General features: G+C 38.9%; 1 protein-coding gene across 1 annotated transcript in view; it reads left to right on the forward strand.

The window, feature by feature from the left end:
• Positions 1-18,616, forward strand: part of Delta (neurogenic locus protein delta) — a 32,494-nt gene extending 13,878 nt beyond the window's left edge. Inside the window, exons 3-7 of the mRNA XM_085189854.1 lie at positions 5,078-5,138; positions 9,885-10,142; positions 14,351-14,411; positions 14,560-15,933; positions 16,120-18,616. Of these exons, the coding sequence (XP_085045980.1) occupies positions 5,078-5,138; positions 9,885-10,142; positions 14,351-14,411; positions 14,560-15,933; positions 16,120-16,210 (1,845 nt within the window). The 3' untranslated portion in view covers positions 16,211-18,616. The remainder of the gene's footprint in view (positions 1-5,077; positions 5,139-9,884; positions 10,143-14,350; positions 14,412-14,559; positions 15,934-16,119) is intronic.
• The last annotated feature ends 1,873 nt before the right edge of the window (positions 18,617-20,489 follow it).

Here is a 20,489-nt window from a genome sequence, read left to right on the forward strand (position 1 = left end):
AATAAATTGTTGCTATTATTTAGTATGGATGGAGGCATTATTACGTGCGTCGTACTTACTTCGTCGAATTTATAGACGTGTCAAAATAAGATCACAGTTTGGGAACCTCCTCCAAAATCCTCAAATTGAAGGTAGCAATGCTCAATAATTTAGTAAATCTAAATTGTGAATCCAAAGCTTAAATCGGTCCAGGAAAGCCGAAAATCCTTTGAAGATACAATTACATTAGTACGGTTATCGCTAGCATCGAACTTTTGTATGTTCAAACAATTTTCTGTTTATTTCCATAACGCTAGTGATGAGAATATAAACAAGTTAATATCCTAGTTACATATATAACGAGAGTTACTCATCCAAGTCTTTTAATTTTATTTCATCGCTGGCGTAGGTATGCAAAGTGGATTAGAAAAAATGTTAGATAAGTATCAATATAATCATGTCTAAACTTATAAAGAAGCCTGGCGCACTGTTAGATCAAATCCGGATGAACAGATCTAGAGATTTGTTTTTTAACGTGGTTTCGATTTCAACGCTTTACCCTTCTCAGACGTTATCGCCGATCATGAAGCGGGCGAAGCCGGCGCGGACATCACCCGTCCCAAATTTGTTTATTTTTTAATCTTATGCTTCATTCAAATAATTCAGTTGTTTATGGCCGACATTTTCATTTTTAGAATTCTTCAAGTCCTGAGTACGGTCCGTCTGTCGAATGCCGCTGATGCCATGTGAAATTAAAGGTAGTCTTCTTTTTTCAATTCGTCCAGTTTCAAAAGTTCAGAATACCATAGTTGGTGGAGTTTTTTTCGCGATTGTTGTAATTGGGGGTAATAAATTATTAGTGTCTTACGTATTTCGTGTATACGACCACAGACGGGCTGTAAGTCTCCGAAACGTGATTATGTCTATTTTAATGTTTCTCGACTCCATCGCGTTAAATAAACGTCACTGGTATAAGGAATAACATTACTTTTAAGTTACGACCCGCTCTTCCACTTTTAATGTTACCCACTAAAACGACACAGGTAATTAATCCTTTTATAATTAAACTCATTTGATATTTTTTTCGTTTTGTTAAACCTCAATGTTTTTTCTAAGTAACACGAAACTAGTGGTTTAAAATTACTATTTTTTTATCTATGCTTATAATTAGAATGAAATATTTAATTCATTTACTTATATATATAAAAAATGTAAAGAAAATAATATTAAAATTTTAGCTAAAGAACAATTTATTCAAAAGTACAATTCTAAAACATTCTTAAGTTTAAACGACTCGTTTAACTATTTGAATTAGTAACGCCATAAGTTCACATAGGCCACAAGGTTGCTTACTTTGAGAACGTCTTTTGTCTATAAGCTTAGTCGAGAATCATGTACTAACAAGTACAATCCGACCATGAAACGAGGTAACGAAGATAATAAACAGAACTGAGGACGTTATGGAATTTACAATTCACCAGCATAACATATAGGCTGTGCCGCTCATCCGTCATAGCTGGTCGTGTTTACCACGAAACTGCTTAGCATTCTAACCTGTGCTTGTGTACTGTCGCCAATAAAATGTCGACCTGGATATTTTTTTTCTTATTAAATATTTGTGTACGGAACCAGTCGTTCACACGGTGTCAGCTAATTGTGTTTATTCATTTGAAGGTTTCATTTAGTGACTCATCAGGTCAATGTTCTGGACGATACTAAAGTAGAATATGCTTAATTAAAAACATTAATAATTTAGATTATACAAGTCCGAATTACTTTAATAATTTGTGCTTCAATTATTTATCGGGCGGCCGATGGAATTTGCATATCTTTTATTTGACTTATAGCTTAAGAATCTAAATGGTCTTGTTATCATTGATTATATATATATTTTTTGTCAGTGTATGTTCAATTTGTTGCATATAAAACCTTATTTCGATAGGTCGAACACCTGAAACGGGTTCTCGTCGGGTTAAGTTAAATGAAAAAACCTGTCCAGAACGATGTTGCTACACTAGTGAAGTGTGAAATATGAAATCACGACTTCTCCACTTGGCCGGCTGTTTGTGTTCCAAATAACTAGGTATTTTCTCATGTTGTAAGAAACTTAAGACGATTTTTTTTTATAACTTTCATTATAGATGCAGAGTTGAACTGAAAAAATGGTTTTAAGAATAAAAGAACTAATAATTTACTTTGTTTATAATAGTTTATTTCTAACACATAATTATGAGAATGTTAAATACGAACATCTGCGTTATTTTCTTTTCGTTACCAAACAAAGTTAAATAAGGAAGACAATAAATAAATAAAAAAAACAATAGTGCCCGAAACACGTGCAAGAAAGATGCGCGAAAGCACCGATCACCTGATTATACCTTTTGTTTTCAAAGCTGTAAAACCCGAACAGATGGCGCTTAAAAACAAAACACATTACACTTCTTTCCCACGTGTCGGTTCATTTATTTCCTTTGCCTTAATTAATACAAAAGTAATTTGGAAACAGGCTACGTTATGGGAGCCTCTTTGAGCACCCTCATAAAACCATTATCAAACAAATCCCCGTCATCGAGGCCATGATATCGCTTCGTTCGTTTTGGACTATAATATTACTTTGGACTTATGGACTTGGAGTAATACTTTCAAATACGGTGCAATCCATTTCATTGTTTAAAATAAATTAATTTGTAATGCTGTATAATTAAAATATCTTTTAAATATATTTTTATTATTGTTCATTTTGTATAAGAAGAAAGTAATTTAGCGTCCTATTCATGTTTTCTTATATTATAGCTAAATTATACGAAATCTTCATTCCGATCTTAAGCTATGTGTTATTCTGGTGTTATAAGCTGTATTACTGTAAAGTTTCATCTTAATCAGTACAGTGGTTTTCACGTATAAATGCAACAAACATCCATCCTCACTTAACCCAACTTTCATAATTATAATATTAGTAGGATTAGGTATATTAATAAAATTAAACATACAAGGCAGTCAGTGCCCGACTAGACTCGAGCAAGTAACATAAGCGTACGGTATCACAAACTCGGCACGTTTATAAAGGCTACCTGCACACGTACGCTGACTTCGTCGTCCGCTTTTTATGGGCTGCCTCGAGAGTCACTGCCGTGGGAACCGGCATATACTTACAACCATCTACAGCTGACCGAAATGCGCTCTCCATACACGATTAACAAATCAATAGCGTTTACTACGCTGAAGCACCATATTTGATCTTGCCAACTAATTGGTAATATATTTTGGAAAACGTGCCTCAAGTCCTTGTAAAGAGATCATTAAGTTATATTGGCTGCAAAAATATCAATTGTAAGGATTACATATGTAGTAAAGTTCCATAACGTCCGCCAGTTCGTGTATTGAACTAGGATTATTAATTTATTTAAAAATCCGTCAAAACGCCATATCGAAAGCTTAATCGAACATAACCTATCTACGTACTCGTATACAAGATTAAAAAAAAAACCTCATGCATTTTTACCGTACACAGCGTGTGATGTGCGTTGGGAAACTGGATTTCTACTATTGATTTCCACTATCCGACAATGATGATTGTTTCGTTGGAGAGGCTCGTATCAGTCGCTATGCAAATAGCTCATTGTTAGTGCTGGCTGATGCTAATGATGTTTTCATTCATCGAGCTACTTAATTGACGGGGACATCTGTCAGATCTGAATCACTCCTTAAGAGTGTGGTGATCTTATGAAGAAATTAATATGGTGACCCTTCGCATCCGTTGGACGCAGCTGCTGGGGCTGTGACGTACTTGTATCTAATTACGTTTGGTCCGAGCCACGACCACGGTTGAGGATTTGGAACGTCATTTACTGATCGGACATCGGCGTTTAGTTACTTCATTGATACTGAACCTGTTTTGTATTTATTTCTCGCGACAAAAGTGCTGCTATCAAAACAGGTCATTTTTATAGTTATCAAATTTATTGTAAAATAGGACGCGATATATATACCTGAATAATTTGAAGCATTTTACTTATAAATTTGAAACCAGTTATATATAATAATTTAAGTTCGTATGTAATAAGTAATAACCAGTAATCGAACGTACATTCATAAATATGTATCGCGAACTAAAATAGTACTTTTTTTATACTTAGCATTTGCAACCTATCCCAGCAATTATGTTTACTTAATTCCATATAATTTTACACATTTTTGCATGAACTTAACTTGAATCATCATAAAATTCATTGATAATTTGACGGGCGCCTACAAGGTGTTGACTTGGTGTCTTATCACCGATAATCGATTTTCGACTGCCGTTTCGCCTCCTTGCGTAAACATCGACAAATGTCAATAGCTTACTATCTGATACGCACCCGTTTTAAACATATTTTTTTTAAACATATCACGATTCCATATTGGGCGTTAAGTATAACTATGGCAGTCGTCCTATTGCGCCAGTATTATTTTTAGCTCGTATTATAACAAAGCCATCTGCTCCTCGGTTCACCTGTCGATCATGTTGTTAATTTACACTCATACCATACAGAACTGCGTCGTAAAGTGAAGGAAATATTTGAAATGCTCGAACGCCGCACCCATTTTAAAGGTCTTCGGTTGTGATGGTAGGATAGGTGGGACCTTGCGTTATCTCATTGTGAGGAGACACCAACGCGTACTCGTTGAACTTTTAAATAGAGATCGTCAAACCTATTTGCTTTTATTGCTTCTATAACTAATTTTCATTGTTTACTCGTGGTGCAGCGGCACAAGGGTGTGACTGTAACGCGACGGTTGTGGGTTCGATCTCCAATCGAGGATCTTCGAAAATAAAATATTTATTTACATTTATATTTTCATTTCTTCGCTCTAGTGTCGAGTTTAAGAGCGGCGTTGATTCCGCCACTCAACACACAATGCCTCCAGAATTCGGCGGAAAATGGAGTGACTTAACACTAGGTTCCCTCTGCCTACCCTGCTGTGTGAAGATACAGCGTGAAGCTGATTTTTTATTTTATTTATATTTATTTATATTATTTATATATTTTTTATTATTTATTTTATTTATATATTTTTTAGTATATTAATGTGGTATTAATGGTTCTTTTATTTCCAGGGCACCTTCTCGCTTATAGTCGAAGCTTGGCACGATACAAACGAAACATCAAGATCTGATGGTGAGTAAAATTTCATATTTAACGCGATTATGACGGAGAGGTTAACGAAATCGTTATAAATTTTGTAAAATTCATATCACGATCGTCACGACTCTCTTACATTCTTATTTCACTGTAATTCTGGGTGTTTATCGTGCATTTAACGGACTGTATGTATATTTGAATGCTTATATTATCATATCGTGGAAGACAAAAATGTTCCCATGGTACGGACGATTGGTGTTCAAAGCACGCGGCGGCGCGCGTGAGCTGCCTCGCAATGGATGCCGTATTCTAATAAACTCAGCCTTCTGTAGGACGAAAATTTAGTAGAATTGTTCTAATGTATTCTGATGGACGTTGACCGACGCATAGACGAAAAAGCTCATTTCGTATTCGTGAATTACGCGACTTTTTATATTTTTTGCGTTCCCACCATATAAGTAAATAAAGAGGAATAAATAATTGATCTATGCTTAGATATTTTCATAACCCATGGATAAAATCAATACAAAAGTTTGGCTTGTTGTTAACGATGATATCGCAGTTGAAACGCCCAATAAAGAATCGACAGGCCTACCGTGTACATGCGACATGGCGTGACCTAGAGAAAGAATCCAAATGATTTACAAACGTACAAAGCTTAATGTAAATATATCAATATAATAATTTAGAACATATGTACCTCTTGTCGTCAATATTTAAAAATAGACTTCTCCCAAACATAAACAACGATCCTAATCAAATTCTTCAAATATTAAAATGGCAAACGCCAAAACTGACTGGCGACGCCCATTTCCTAATTAGTTTTCCATCCCGATGCACTCTGACCGACATAATTACAACTCCTGACCGACTAAAAAACTTTGGGTGATTTACTCAAAACAGATTAAAAGATATGAGGATGAGGAGGAGTGCAGGCCGGTTTACCGAAAATCATTAGCCGTGGATAGCTTAAGAGGATGGGTATTTTTAATACGGCTCGGGAGCGATGGGCGGCGCCGGACCACTACCGAGAAATGTTACCAACAGAAATCTAATCAAGCATAATAACAGGTTACGTGGACCACGCTTGTGCTCACTCACTATCGAACCATTGGGCTAATGTTTAATTAAATCACATTTAGTTTTTCTAATGTGAAACAGCTGCATTATAAATTAATACGATTTTTCTATTTAAAACCAGCGGCATGCATCTTTCAATTCAATTTTACAGAGAATACATTGAAGAATTGAGAAGAATAGCGCACGCACGTCTAAGAATGTAATATATCACAGATAAGTAGGAATGCAACAAAGAGATGATGGCTTACGGTGATATATAAAGGGATTCTTGAACTAAACAAATAGCTTCGCGACAATGCCCGTTTGCTTGCAGTTCTGACGTAGCGGGCTCCTTCACCGAAATCTTTTGTGCGTCGCCCGGGGCGAGCAGGGTCGCACCTGGGACGCAGTAACGGCTTCGTGTTTTGTTTACTCGAGACCAAAAATGAATTTTGGGGGAAGTGGATTTTAGTTTACACTTCATCTTTCGTCGTCATATGGCTTCGAGTTGAAAATTACGGAAGATGGTCCGGAAGACTGGATTTATGATGTAACAGACATTGGCGTGGTCGGGAAGCGATGTTGACAGACACTAAACATATCTGGATAATACTTAGGTGTCGAACAATGTCTCGAATGTCTTGTTTATAGAATTGCCACTTCGTTTACGATTATTGCATTGTCTCGTTTTACACCTACCGACGTATTGTAGATAGTAGAATGGGAGCGTGTGAAAAGAGAGTAATGATAACAGATTCGAAGGCAATTACGTGTCTGGTCTCGCGCGCCGCTCGTAGCCGCGGGGCCGCTACCTAATATTACAAACCAGATGAGATTATGATTCTGTTATATGAGATTTACCTTACAATTAATTGAGTTCCTTTTTTATTTTTTTATTTATTTAACAATAACATTAAAAACAAATATTATAACTATTAAAATTTCATTATCTTTTTTAAAATTTATAAATAAGCATACTAAAGACATTTCTGGAACTAAAATATTGAAATTATTAATGCTTATCACCCAAAAATAAATAAGTGCTAACAATCGAACATAGAAAAAATCATAAATACCAAACCTTACAAATTCATTGGTTTACCAGTATTTACACAAGCGAGCGCACTCAAATTGAAATACCCTCCAAGCCTTAGAAGTGGACAGTTTTATAAACAAAAGGAGTACGTTTGTACACACTCCATTGATGAGATGCCGTTTCCCACAGCCAGCAACAGGTCGGCCGGCCGGGCAGGTGACTAAAACGAGAAATCGAAACAACTGCTCACGAATCAACGGGCACCGGGCACCGGTGGACAACTAGGTTATTTTATCATCAACCATGCTATGCTATGCTGGTTGACGTGACCAGACCAGATCTAGTACTTGTCAATCAACCTATATGACTAAGTGCAGCATCCGCTCCTTATTTATTGATCGATCGTCGATCAACGGAAGTCGGCTCGCATGTTCCCTAAAAATCGTGTTATAAATATACTTTTATATATAATAGTCTTACAATCCTATCCAATTATCTGTTATTTCTCTTTCTTTTGTTTTCTTTTCTTTGTATCTTTATTTATATCTTAGTTTATAATTTTGAGTGACCTCTGGGCCCGTAATTACATGGTGCCGTCCAGCACGTAGCAGTATACCTCGTTCTGCTTTTAATGTGTTATTTAATATCGAATTTGTACTACATTAATAGACTATAGGATACACCTTCATTTAATATCGTTTCGGTAATAATTTTCAATGATTGGTGTTATTTGGTTGAACTCGGCATCAATAGATGCGTTTTGTTTTCTTTAAAGCGTGTGGACGGCAAAAAACGAACCAATTTTTCGACATATTCTAACAATAATATTTGTATAATATATTGTTATTATTAATTTCATATATTCCTAGTAAATATATATTATATATGAGTAATAAACGTAGGTAATAGTGTATGTCAGAGCGGTCATATTTCACCCGGGTAGCAGCCCTAGCCCACCTGGGCCGTTTGCACGGTTGCCATAATTCTCCAAGCACATTCGAGCTAAATTGCTTCGAGTACGTTCCCACACATCATTTTTCTAATTCCCTACGAACTCTTCACTTCGCTTTAAAATAAACATTCGTTTCAAATAAACGTATCGTATTACGATATAATTTACAATTTTAATAAAGATTTAATTATTGACGCATTGGCACAAACGTGTAGCTGTAAGCGCGAGGGTTGTGGGTTCGATTCCCCCACTTAACTGCAATGCTTCAAAAATTCAACGTAAAGTGGGAAACAGAATGTATGAATTAACCTCTGCCTACCCTTCTATATGCGTGATACAGCGTGAAGCAAAAAATAATCATTTTATATTATAGACAACAGACATTCTAGTATTTTTTTATTTATATTATAATATCACATACTTACAATAACCTGATAAAAGGCTTCGAACATTCACATGCTAAAATTTTCTTTAGTAAGTACAACTCACATTTTCTATTCCAATATTAAATTTATTGATATTTATTATATTTTCGTTGCTCGAACATGTTTTATCTCATAGATTTATTGCGCAGATACAATCGGTGTAAGCTTACGTGCTGTATATACGAGTACTGTGAGGCATTCCGCCTTCGGAGTGCGATACCTCATTGGCTATTACTCTTTACGAGGATTATGTAAAGAATGGTGAATCACTTATTTATTATTAAAATAACATGTGAGGTCGAGGGCAGTCGTGGTTCAGGGGCAAGGGATAGGTTCGATTCTCACTCGAGGAAATGAAATTTTTCGCCACTCAACAAGCGGAAATTGGGAAGCGAAGTGTCTCTACACTAGGCACTCGTGGATAAAATATGAACCTGAAAAAACCATAAATATTTAATCGACCCAATACATCACAAGCATTGCTTCAAGATAACATTTATAATTATTGTAAACAAAGGAACAGAAAAATTCTATCAAGATACCCCAGCTCCATTATTTGATTCCCTTTATCACGCCACCCGCAACAAAGAACAGGTCTCAGCTATAGACAACGAGAATGCCATACGCCACAAAATTAGTCGAGATCGATCCTTTTCACATACCTTTTAATTTTGTTTCGCGTCTGGTTTAATTTTATATGCTGTCGGGATTACCGGCTTAGGAATGTAACGCCGGGCGAAGCGAAATAAGAGAAAAAAAAACACAGGCATACACGAAGAGAAATAAATAAAGGAACTGGTCGACGGTAAGGTTTCCCAGCGCGCCTCCGTCTCGCAACTCGCTTCGCTTTGATGAATGGATTGGCAATTCATTTTTTTTAATTGCGGAAGATTTTTTTTTAGGTTTTTCTGTTCAGTAATGAATCGTTTCTAAGCAGTACGTAGATTTAGTTAGTCAAGGACTCTAGTTAAGAATTCCTAATTTCTACAACTTGGAGATGTAGAAAATAGTGAAGAGTGTACTTCAAATTCTTAATGAATCAAATGAACGCCAACGAACCAAAACATTGAATCACGCTGGGAACAATGAAAGTCCCGCATTCGAATGCGGGCGTCGGACGGCCTGTAACAGGTCAATTCGCCTCGTACCCTTTCCCACGATGATAAACAAATTACTTTTTACTTTATCGAATTAAGCCGTGTCGTTATCCTTACGAGATTTCTATCTTTTGTATAGCATTAGCGGTATTAAACTTTCTCGTTTCTAATTAGAGTTGAAATTTGTATGTGAAATGTTGCTTCTTATTTTAGATACGCTGATCGCGCGGATGACGAAGCAGAGTATAGCTGATGTTGGAGGGCCCTGGAATGAGGAGGAGCAGCGGTGGGGGGGTGTGGGTGGAGCGCATTTGAAGGTGTCTTATCGGGTCACTTGTGCTGCTCACTACTATGGATCTGGATGTGAAGTCCTCTGCAGGCCGAGAGACGATCCCTTTGGACATTACACTTGTTCCCCCACTGGAGAAATTGTATGCAAGACCGGATGGACTGGCGATTATTGTTCGAAACGTAAGTTTTTTTAATTCATACATTTATTTTATTTATTATTACCTATTAGTTTAACCTTTGAACTTCTCCAAAAATTGTGGATTCGAATACCACTCATTTGAAATAACCTTGTTCAAAGATATATATTTCACAATCCACATGTTATCGCGAGTTATATGTGCGTAACGCCCCTTAATGGCTATTAAAATAGCGTTCACCAATTCACTCTTCCTCATTAATGGGTTAGGATGACAAATCCGGTCGAACATCCTCATAAAACCAATTTTATTTAGCATAAATGACCTTTCATGTTGTTCGTGTAATACTTTCTAGCCATTACATAGCTGACTCATTGGGGTCAAGGGAGGATTGCTACTTCCCATAGGAACAGCTAGCGTTATATTTAAACTATCGCCTGTTGTCAATGCGAAATATCTTTTATATTTGCTATAGAAAGAAACAAGTATTTATTGCTAGAAACATCGAAGAATAATAATTTTTAATAATAACGGGAACGACCTTATAGCGTAGTTTCAGTCTTAAAATTTCCGAGTTCAAAAACCTATGTACGACCGCAGGGTTACTTCACTTCCTGTATTAAATTGTGAACATTTCAATTGTTAAATAAGAATTTTTCACATCTTGTTATAATTTAATTAATTCTATCAAATGTTTCATGCTATAATGAACGGGTCGTTGCTTTAAATGTTTAATTCTAGATGTATATCTTCATCCATCATTAAAGTTTATTGCGCAGCATAAACTATATCACTAAAATTAATGTTCGTTCGTTCGTTCAGTTTCTTTTGACGCAAGCGGTCATGTGAAGTTGGATGCATTATTTCAATCTAATTTAAATTTTAACTTTCTAAATTTTAAACTGCCGTCATGGCGCAGAAGCGCAAGGGTGTGACTGTAACGCGACGGTTGTGGGTTCGATCCCCACTCGAGGAAGTGAAATATTTATTTACGGAGTGTCTTAACACTAGGTTCCCTCTGCCTATCGTTCTGTGTGCGGAATACTGCATGAAGCTGGTATAATTAAATTTTTAAGCGTCATAATAATTAACTGTAATTCTATTATACGTATAGAGTTACTTACATTATTGTCAATATAACAACTAACTACCTACATAATTTGACTATTGTTTTCTATTGACTTTAATAGATAATATAGTTTATTGTTGATAGTATTGGTCGAATACTTTGAAAAGCGTGTGACCGCTCGTCCGTCCGTGTGGTCTGTTTGTCTTTGAATGCCGCCGGAATTGTAAACAAAAGCAGGGAAAAACGCCGCCCGCGACGTCTCATTAGCGACATTCATCAATGGCCTTCCCTTTTATTATCACTTCAATACCGTATATTTATTTGTTAAATTACATTGTGTAAAATTACATTTTTTTTATGTAAATTTTAATGTTATGGCGTACGAAAATAAAGCTTGAGTCTATATATTATAATGTCCTAGATATAAAATTAATTAACTTCCGTTTCCGTGAAACGAAATTAATCTGACATTTCAATAAAAAAAAATACAGATAAACACAAAAAAAAATCTAAACGTTTCAAACGTCACTGCGTTCAGCCAGTGACGTATGTCAAAGAGATCGCGTCTCGTATTGTAAAACAAAGCGGTGCCTCTCAAGATGCATTGTGGCGGGCGGATGTCGTCGCAATCTCAGCCCCACCTGCCGCCGCGTTCCCACACTCCGGCGCCGCAAAAAAACAAGAGAAAGAGAGAGAGGGACGCATGCAGCACTCCGTGTAGCGCTCCCTCTCGCTCGCACGCCAGGGCTGCCCGTCTCAGTGCAATCCTGGATGACCACGAAATCACAATTTTCTGGTAACATTTTAAACATTTGCGGTCTACGAATATGACAACTGTTTTTTTGTAACGACAAAAATTTCTCATTTCGTCCGCGAGATGTTACTTTCTAAAATATGAACATGAGACAGGTAAGCCAGGTGACCCTATACGCTCGCGAGCACGTCGTCGATTACGAAAACGTAAAAGCGAGTGAAGCGGCCATAATGGAATAAAAACAACACTATTCGCACACGCACACACACCGTGAATCGCGAGTGCTACAGTACAGTACGGTTAACAAGTTGTGGCCGCCCTGAAGCTGGAAGTATCTGCGCTGATTTGATTTTACATTTTTTTTTTACTTTTGATTATTTTCTTCTCGAGTGAACATTGCGCAAACATTCAGCAAATCTAACTTTAATTCTGCCACAACTTGTTCACCGCACTGTACACTACGAACGCCAACCGGGTCAAAAACATCTACCAACGAAATCCGAACACCGATCGAAATACACCTTATAGCTGATCATGTCTTCAAACTTCCTCGCATCTGCTGAACGGTATCTCGCCTTCTGGGAAAGCTTAACAATCAGAAAAATGATTTGCATGTCCCGACGGCATTATCTCGATCCGGCTCTCCTTCTTAATGATAGGGTAAACATCGCGAGAGAAACCCTTTACGGCCGGTTAATTTCGCTTAATTGTAAGCGAGAGTGGAGTTCTCACGAATATTACTTTCTGTTGAATCGCGAATCCCACGCGAACCTAATATCCGTTTTGGATAGAAACAGATGTCGGAACAGTTAAATATTTGCTCCGGAGCACGTGTGCATCATCCTCGGGGAAGGTCACTTTTTGTCATTATCTCCTGAAAGACTAATGCCTTTATAGCTTCCACATATATTTTTTTGTAAGACCTTGGCTGGTCGCAGTGCGGTGTCCCTTAGTTGGTCTAACATTAGAAATCGATAACGTTCCATTCATTGATAATAATTAATAGCGAGGGGGAGCGGTGAACGTTTACTTTGTAGCTCTCTGATCACTTACCCTAATACATTTTGAAGTGTAATTTTTACGACTTCTGTTTTACCTAATGCTCAAGGGTTGAGATAAAACACTTCAAGTGATATATAAGTGTATAGTGTAACCAGTATTGGAGCCGACACTTAAGTCTTTGATGCACCTTTACGCCGACACAGACTGCCGCCTTCCTGTATTTAATTCTTTAATATTCTAAACGTAATTATAATAAAAAATCATTTTATAAAGCGAGAGCTGCTCATTGTTTTAAACATTACGAATTTCTCCTGCGAAATTCTTGCTCTGTGAAAGCGTATTACATTTACAATTTCATATACAATCTCCGTAACATTACCATGGTGAATAAATACCAAATAACATTGCTAATTTAACTGAGTGAATCGTAAGCGGGTTTGCGAGCGCTGCGAGCGGGTTCGGGGGCTTTGTGTTAGCCCGGATGGGTTTAAACCTGCATTACGGTCTAGGGAGCGGCGGCAGGCTAATCTCCTTTATTACAAGCCGGCGCTGCGCTCGGAAATCCAAAGATATAGCCGAGCTAAACTGTTTCCTCGTTCAATTTAGAACTGGAAAGCCAGGCTTAAAATTGCATTTGAATAGTTAATGCGTTCAACAAAATGGCGTCTTAGTATTTTTCTAGCGAGTTAGGGGACTAGTAACGGTCGAGCGACGGTTAGGCTCCCCGCGCTATCTGCCCCCCCTTTGTATTCGCTCCGATAAGTTGCCCATGCGCACCCGACCGATACGACGTTACGGCGCACTTCTCGTTTCAAAACAATTTTTTTAACAACGTGCACTGTGCCATTACTTCTTCACCTTTTGTTGTTGTTACCTTTGTCTGTACTCAGACCGCAATGCACGCGCAAATACAAGTTTCTACCATTACATTTCCATTACATAGTCACGCCACAGCGGGGTAAGGTTCGCCGTACAGCACGTAAATCACACGGTTAACGATGCGCACATATTACACTGGTAATACATCACGTCCGAATAAAATATGAATGTTTAGAATCCAATATAAATAAATATCTCGCTATTACGAAATAAAGCGATACGCGATGGAATGAATTTACGTCCTGAGCGGAAGGTATGCGAGGATAAATTAATTTGAGCAATAAACTTGGTATAAGCTCGCTATGGTTGGAGGTAGGAATAAATGATCGGTGCGCATGACCTCGCCCCCGACTCGGGACGCTAACGAACCTCTCTCTCTTTGTTGTCGTGTCCTTTGCGATTCTTCGCAGATTCCGCAGCTAATATGCGAAATTGTGTAGCATTGAGGAATTATCGACCGTTTCTGCCTTTCAGTGCGACCAGTGGCGTTCTATTGTGAAAGCTTTGTCTTTGTGATGCGCTAACGAACCTTTTCCTTTTGTTGCAGCGAGGTGCCTGCCCGGCTGCGACTCGGAGCACGGCCACTGCCTCAAGCCCGACGAATGCATGTGAGTACTTCGCACCCTTGTGTTAAACGCTTAACGTTCTTCCCTCTAAATCATTCATCCTCGTCATTGTTCGTTTTACATGAGCTTTTTAGACGCTTGTTATCACGTCGTATACTTTACTGACTTATGTTTTTTTTTTATATTTCAGTTGTCATTCGGGCTGGGTGGGCGAACTCTGTGATCAATGCGAGCGGCATCCCGGTTGCGTGCACGGAACCTGCTCGAAACCTTGGGATTGTATTTGCGAAGAAGGATGGGGCGGACTGTTCTGTAACCAGGACTTGAACTATTGCACCAACCATCGACCCTGCAGAAACGGAGGCACTTGTCATAACACTGGGCAAGGCAGCTACACATGTATGTGCCCACCTGAGTACACCGGCCCGGACTGCGAAAAGTCACTCCATTCGTGCTCTGTCCGACCATGTCTGAATGGAGGTGCTTGTGTTCCGGATGAGGGTGGGGAACTGTCATGCGCTTGCCCGTCAGGATATGAAGGCGCCCAGTGCGAAACTCGAAGACTGACTTGTGCTGATCAACCTTGCCGAAATGGTGGAACTTGTGAACCGCGACCCTCCGGATACGTATGTGTCTGTCCTCCGGGATACGCCGGCCTCGATTGCGCTCTCGAAGCTGACCCATGCGCTGCAAACCCTTGTAGAAATGGTGCAATGTGCACACGAGCAGGCGACGGTTTTCGATGCTCATGTAAGCCAGGATTTAGGGGAAACCGATGCGAAATTGATATCGATGACTGCGCTGGAATTATTTGTGAACATGGCGGCACTTGTGTGGATTTGGTCAACGGACAGAGATGCCAATGCGCCCCCGGTTTCCTCGGCCCTAGATGTGAAACCCGCGTCGATTTCTGCTTAGCAAAACCATGTGCTAATGGTGGAGAATGCCACGTCTTGGATAATGATTATGAATGCCGATGCCGGCCCGGTTTCGCTGGAAAAGACTGCAGCATAGACGTGGATGAGTGTGCGTCATCCCCTTGTCGGAACGGAGGTACTTGTCGGGATCGCGTCGACGGATACCACTGCAACTGTCCAGTTGGCTGGGGCGGAAAATCCTGCACTGTCTCACTAGCTGATTTTGTCGCTGCCAAGCCGGCGGGAGGTCATTTAAGAAGGATAGGCGATGAAACACCTGAACAAGAAAGTTTATCGGGAAGGCATATTGTGCTAATAGTGGTGTTATCAGTAGCCGTGCCGGTGGCCGCGTTTGGAGCAGTCATCATCGTGGCGTGTATAAGGAGAAGAAGAAAACGGGCTCAAAATGCGGCCGATGCTGAGGCGAGAGCGCAAAACGCAGCCAACGCCGGCAACGGCGGCCGCGTTATCAGAAATACATGGGGGAAGTGTGAGGGGCCAGTACCTGAGTGCCAGAACGCGCACAACGCGGCGGCGGAGGAATGCAAGCGAAAAACACTTAATACAGACAACGCTGCGAGACTACTCGCGACGCTCGATCCAAGGCTGTCGAGGATCTCGGCAGACTCCGCGTATTGCGCCAATAGGTCAGTACCTAATACTTCATACGTACACTCTAAAAATAATTACTAATTTTCTTTTGTCACACTAATTGAAAACCTACAATCGTTTAAAACATCTCATTTTGTAGAATCAAGAAGTAGAATAATTTATTTGGAAGCTTTATTATTAATTTGATTACTATATACTAAAGGTGGTTGTTTTTGTTACAGCGATACGTCGCTAGTGAAGAGGCCGCTGGAGGGCGGGGGGGTGTACATGTTGGACGACCACTGCCTGCCCACCTTTGCAACACAAGTGTAGTGCTAGCGACCGCGGCAATGGACACTTAAGTTATTTATTCACATCGGACGCTAGTGCGACCTAGGCTGTGCGCCGCTGTGCCCCGAGCAACGCCAGTGCAGTGCTAACTAAAGCGGCAATGGACATTAACTTATTTATTCACAACGGACGCTCGTGCGAACCAGGCTGTGCGCCGCGTGTACATATAGCGTAAAGTGTAAAGTGACCCCTGTATAGACGGCTAGTTTTAAGTATTCGGATATATTTATTACGATCGCGATCCGCGCGCCCTGTACATATTGATGGCGGGCCGGATCGCACTTTCCACCCTTTATCGGCAAGCGTCGCCCGGTGCCGCCTTGATTGTGCCCGAATCGATGACGATTATGACTGATTGTAAATGGACTAGTGATTTTAAGTTGATTTCGGTTATTATGGGAAACTATAGATATAATTATATTTCTTGACGTTTCCCATGGTAACTGTTTCGGTAGGGTGAGGACCGCGCTTGCTGTGGGGTAGTGGACGATGTTCCACTGTCTGCGATCTCTGTAGGTAACGGTGAAGCGCGACTCGCGCGGTCTCGGTCCGCCGCGCGACCGCGCACTGGCACGATACTAAACACTGCACTGTCACTAGATATATACAAATCCACACTTTAATACTGTCTCTTCCAGTCGTTCCATTTTCGAATTGTCATGCCTCGTTCACACTAAACGTTCAAACGCTCCTTCCGTTTTTTTATTTCTGATGAAATGGAAAAATGGTGTAGGACCGTTTGCGTGTTTCTTTCTTTCTCCTAAATTGAAACATATCCTTTGTGGTTTTTTTTTTACTTGTGACGTGTCGGTGGTCAGTATCGCATCTTTAATGTTCCCCGCTGTTCCCTTCTGTTGGCTTGTATAAACCAAATAATGCATTCTGTTATTACTATTACTTGACCAATTATAATTATTATCATTGTTCCTATGATTATGATTGTTAATTAAAAGCTGAAAAATCTTGTTGCGGTTTTCCTGAAAATCGGCGTAGATTTTTTTATAATCTCACATGTATTATCTGACATATAGAATAAATGTTCCTCGGTGCGAGCGCCGTGGTCTCGTCCTCCGCGGTCGGCGTGGAGGTCGCGGGTTCAGTTCTCGCACCACACAGTAATTACACAGCGCACTTTATTAGTCCATAGGTTAAACTAATTTGTGTACTTATAAGAAACAAATGTCGAAACCTAAGTCATTGTGTATAAAAAAAAACTATTAAGTTTTAGTTATTTAAGTATATTCTCCATTACTTGTTTAGGAGTACTGTGACAATATAAGCGTCATTAGGCAACATAGGATTCGATATTGCAAGTTGTTTTTAACTTATTTATTTTAATACAGCTCACGTTGTTTATATTGATTGAGTTCATGAGTTTTTACATGTTCTACAGCGAACACGTGAGAGCTCGTCGACCAGTCAGCTCTATTTTAAATTACAGTGTTATAAAAAAAATTGTAGATACTACTATTTAAGTGCGTTACCTCTTATGTTGCCTTTTGTACATACATTAGAGGTTTAAATCGACAAAAATTGTAAAATTTATATCAAAATATGAATAGACTGATGATCAATAATAAATAATGTTCTTGTATTTAATTTTGTAAGGTGACAAATTGTAATATTAAATTATGTATGTGTAATAGGTAACATCACAGGAACTGATGTCGTATCTAGTGTACTTAAAAAACGATTGAGCGACACTTTCATTTTTCTTTTTGAAATATTTTTTTTAATATTTTTAATGATATACGCCAATGTAATTAATCTCCGAACCCAATAAAATGACAGTATTTTTAATTTATTTATTAAAATTGAAAATGATTGCGATTATTGTGAATTACTTTAATTATCTATTACCTAAAAAAAAATCAACGTGTAATTATTTTTTGAAATGTTTACAATTGACTGAAGCGAAATTGCCTTCGAAAATCTTGATTTGTATTTTGTGGATTTATTGTTTTATAAGAATCATCGATGCATTTATTAGTTGTGAGTATACTGAAAGAAAATCCAATCATTCCATTCCTCATAAGTAACTCTTTATTTTTGTTTATTTCTTACTATTTCTCTATGTTTATTTTGCATGTTGCGAACTTCTTAATTACTTTATGTATTTAATTAGACAAAGTACAACAATTTATTCTTCTTTATATACTTTTAGTATATTCACATAATAATATATAAATTTTTAGTCGAAAGAAAAATGAAAGCCATTCCTGTAGACGGGACTAACAAAATAATTCCATAGATATTTCCTATAACAATCAAAAGTCATTGTAATGCTATTGTGGGTGATATCTCTGCGGCGTGTAAGTGACGGATGTGTATTATGCAGATGCGAGATGATAAAATGTTAATAAACAATTGTTTACAAAAATTATTAAATGTATTTTATTTCTTATTTACAATATACAATGTGAACCCAAATATGTCTTATAAAAAGCTTTAGTAAAATTTTATTAATTGGAATAAAAAGTTAAATTAGCAGTAAATACAATTAGTGAAGAAAATTATTAAGGGCAATTAGTTTATGCAAAGGCAAAGCGCAGCGGAGAGTTCCGACATTCAACTAGCAGCAGCCTAATAGAAAATTAGAAAGACGAAAGCTATATTTTTAAATTTTACCATTTTATTTAAGTTTTATTGTGTTTTTTAACTACATTAATATTTATTTTAAATAAATCTAAAATGAAAACATTAAAAAAATATTAAAATCTAAAAAGGAATTGTCAAAATAAATAATTGAAACAAAATATGGTAAAACTAAATAAGTATAAATTTAAAAGAAAAAATAAATAACTGTGACTGTAACGCGACGGTTGTGGGTTCGATCCCCACTCGAGGAAGTGAAATATTTTAGTTACGTTTATATTTTTTTTGTTCTTCGCTCTGGTGCCGAAGCAAAGCGCGGTGTTGAGTTCTGCCAGTCAACATGCAATGCCCCCCGAATTCGGCATAAAGTGGGAAACGAAGTGCCTTAACACTAGTTTACCTGTGCCCTGTGTACACCTTGTGCCGTAGCGCCATGACGGTCTCAATACCACCGCCACCTTAGATAGATATCGTCGTTGCGCTTGCCAAAACCGCTATGTGTTTTTAGTCAAGTTTTCAGGAGAGACAAAAAACTATCTTATTTATTAAATAATAGCTTTATCAAAAAATTATAAATGCAATATGGTGACAAAATATGTTACGTTTGAACTGACATACAAGCGAAAATGATAAAATGTACCCTTCGTCTGCAATAATTTTTTTTAACCATTTTGATGCACATATCAGATTTGTCTTGTAACCACCATTTCTTACAAGTGAAAAATATGCACATATCAGTTTTGTAAAAGAACATCTTCTTCCTGGTATTAATCCCGGCTATTACCAGGGTCTGCCTTCCTACTTACCCTACTCCACTTTGCACGATCTTTTGCGTCCTCGGTAGTTAGACCATTGGCTCTCATGTCCTGCATCACGACATCCAACCAGCGCTTCCTTGGGCGTCCGGGAGGTCGCGCCCCAGGAATATAGCAAGGCACTTGCGTCCGACATAGTTCTTAGGCCGGCGCGTAACGTGGCCAAACCATCTCAAGCGACGCTCTTGGAGCTTATCCGCTACGTCACGGACCCCAAGACTACCTCGAATGAATGTGTTGCGTATGCGGTCAGACCGCGTTACGCCGCACATCCACCTCAGCATCTTCATTTCCGTGACGTGAAGCTCCAGAGCGTGCCGAGATAGTGCTGGCCAACATTCGCTGCCGTATAAAAGAACCGGTCGGACGATGCTCTCGTATATCAGCCCCTTAAGCTTGGGCGGTATTCTGCGGTCGCAGACCACACCAGTGACCTCCCGCCATTTGGCCCAGGCAGCGCTTATCCGGCCATAGACATCGTGGTCGATGCCTCCAGACTCGTGCATAACGGATCCAAGGTACCTGAACTTCTCCGACTTAACGGCTGGCTCAGGACCTATAAGGATGGTACTCGAGTCCCGGCTCCCGCAGGCCATGTACTCTGTCTTCGACACATTTAGTTTAAGACCGCCGTTCTCAAGCGTACCCTTCCAGAGGTTCACTTTACGCTCCAGCGTCAGTCGGTTCTCGGCAATGAGTGCTATGTCGTCGGCATACATCATCAGCCATGGAGGCTGGTCCTGGATGTGAGCCGAGACAGTATCAAGCACTACATTGAACAAGAACGGACTAAGAGCCGAGCCCTGTAATCGGGAAGGGTCTAGTGTCGCCAACAGCAGTCCTAACCATAG

This window comes from Heliconius melpomene, chromosome 9 (assembly GCF_056956725.1).
Source record: "Heliconius melpomene rosina isolate 202511_hmr_F chromosome 9, ASM5695672v1, whole genome shotgun sequence".
NCBI lineage: Eukaryota > Metazoa > Arthropoda > Insecta > Lepidoptera > Nymphalidae > Heliconius > Heliconius melpomene.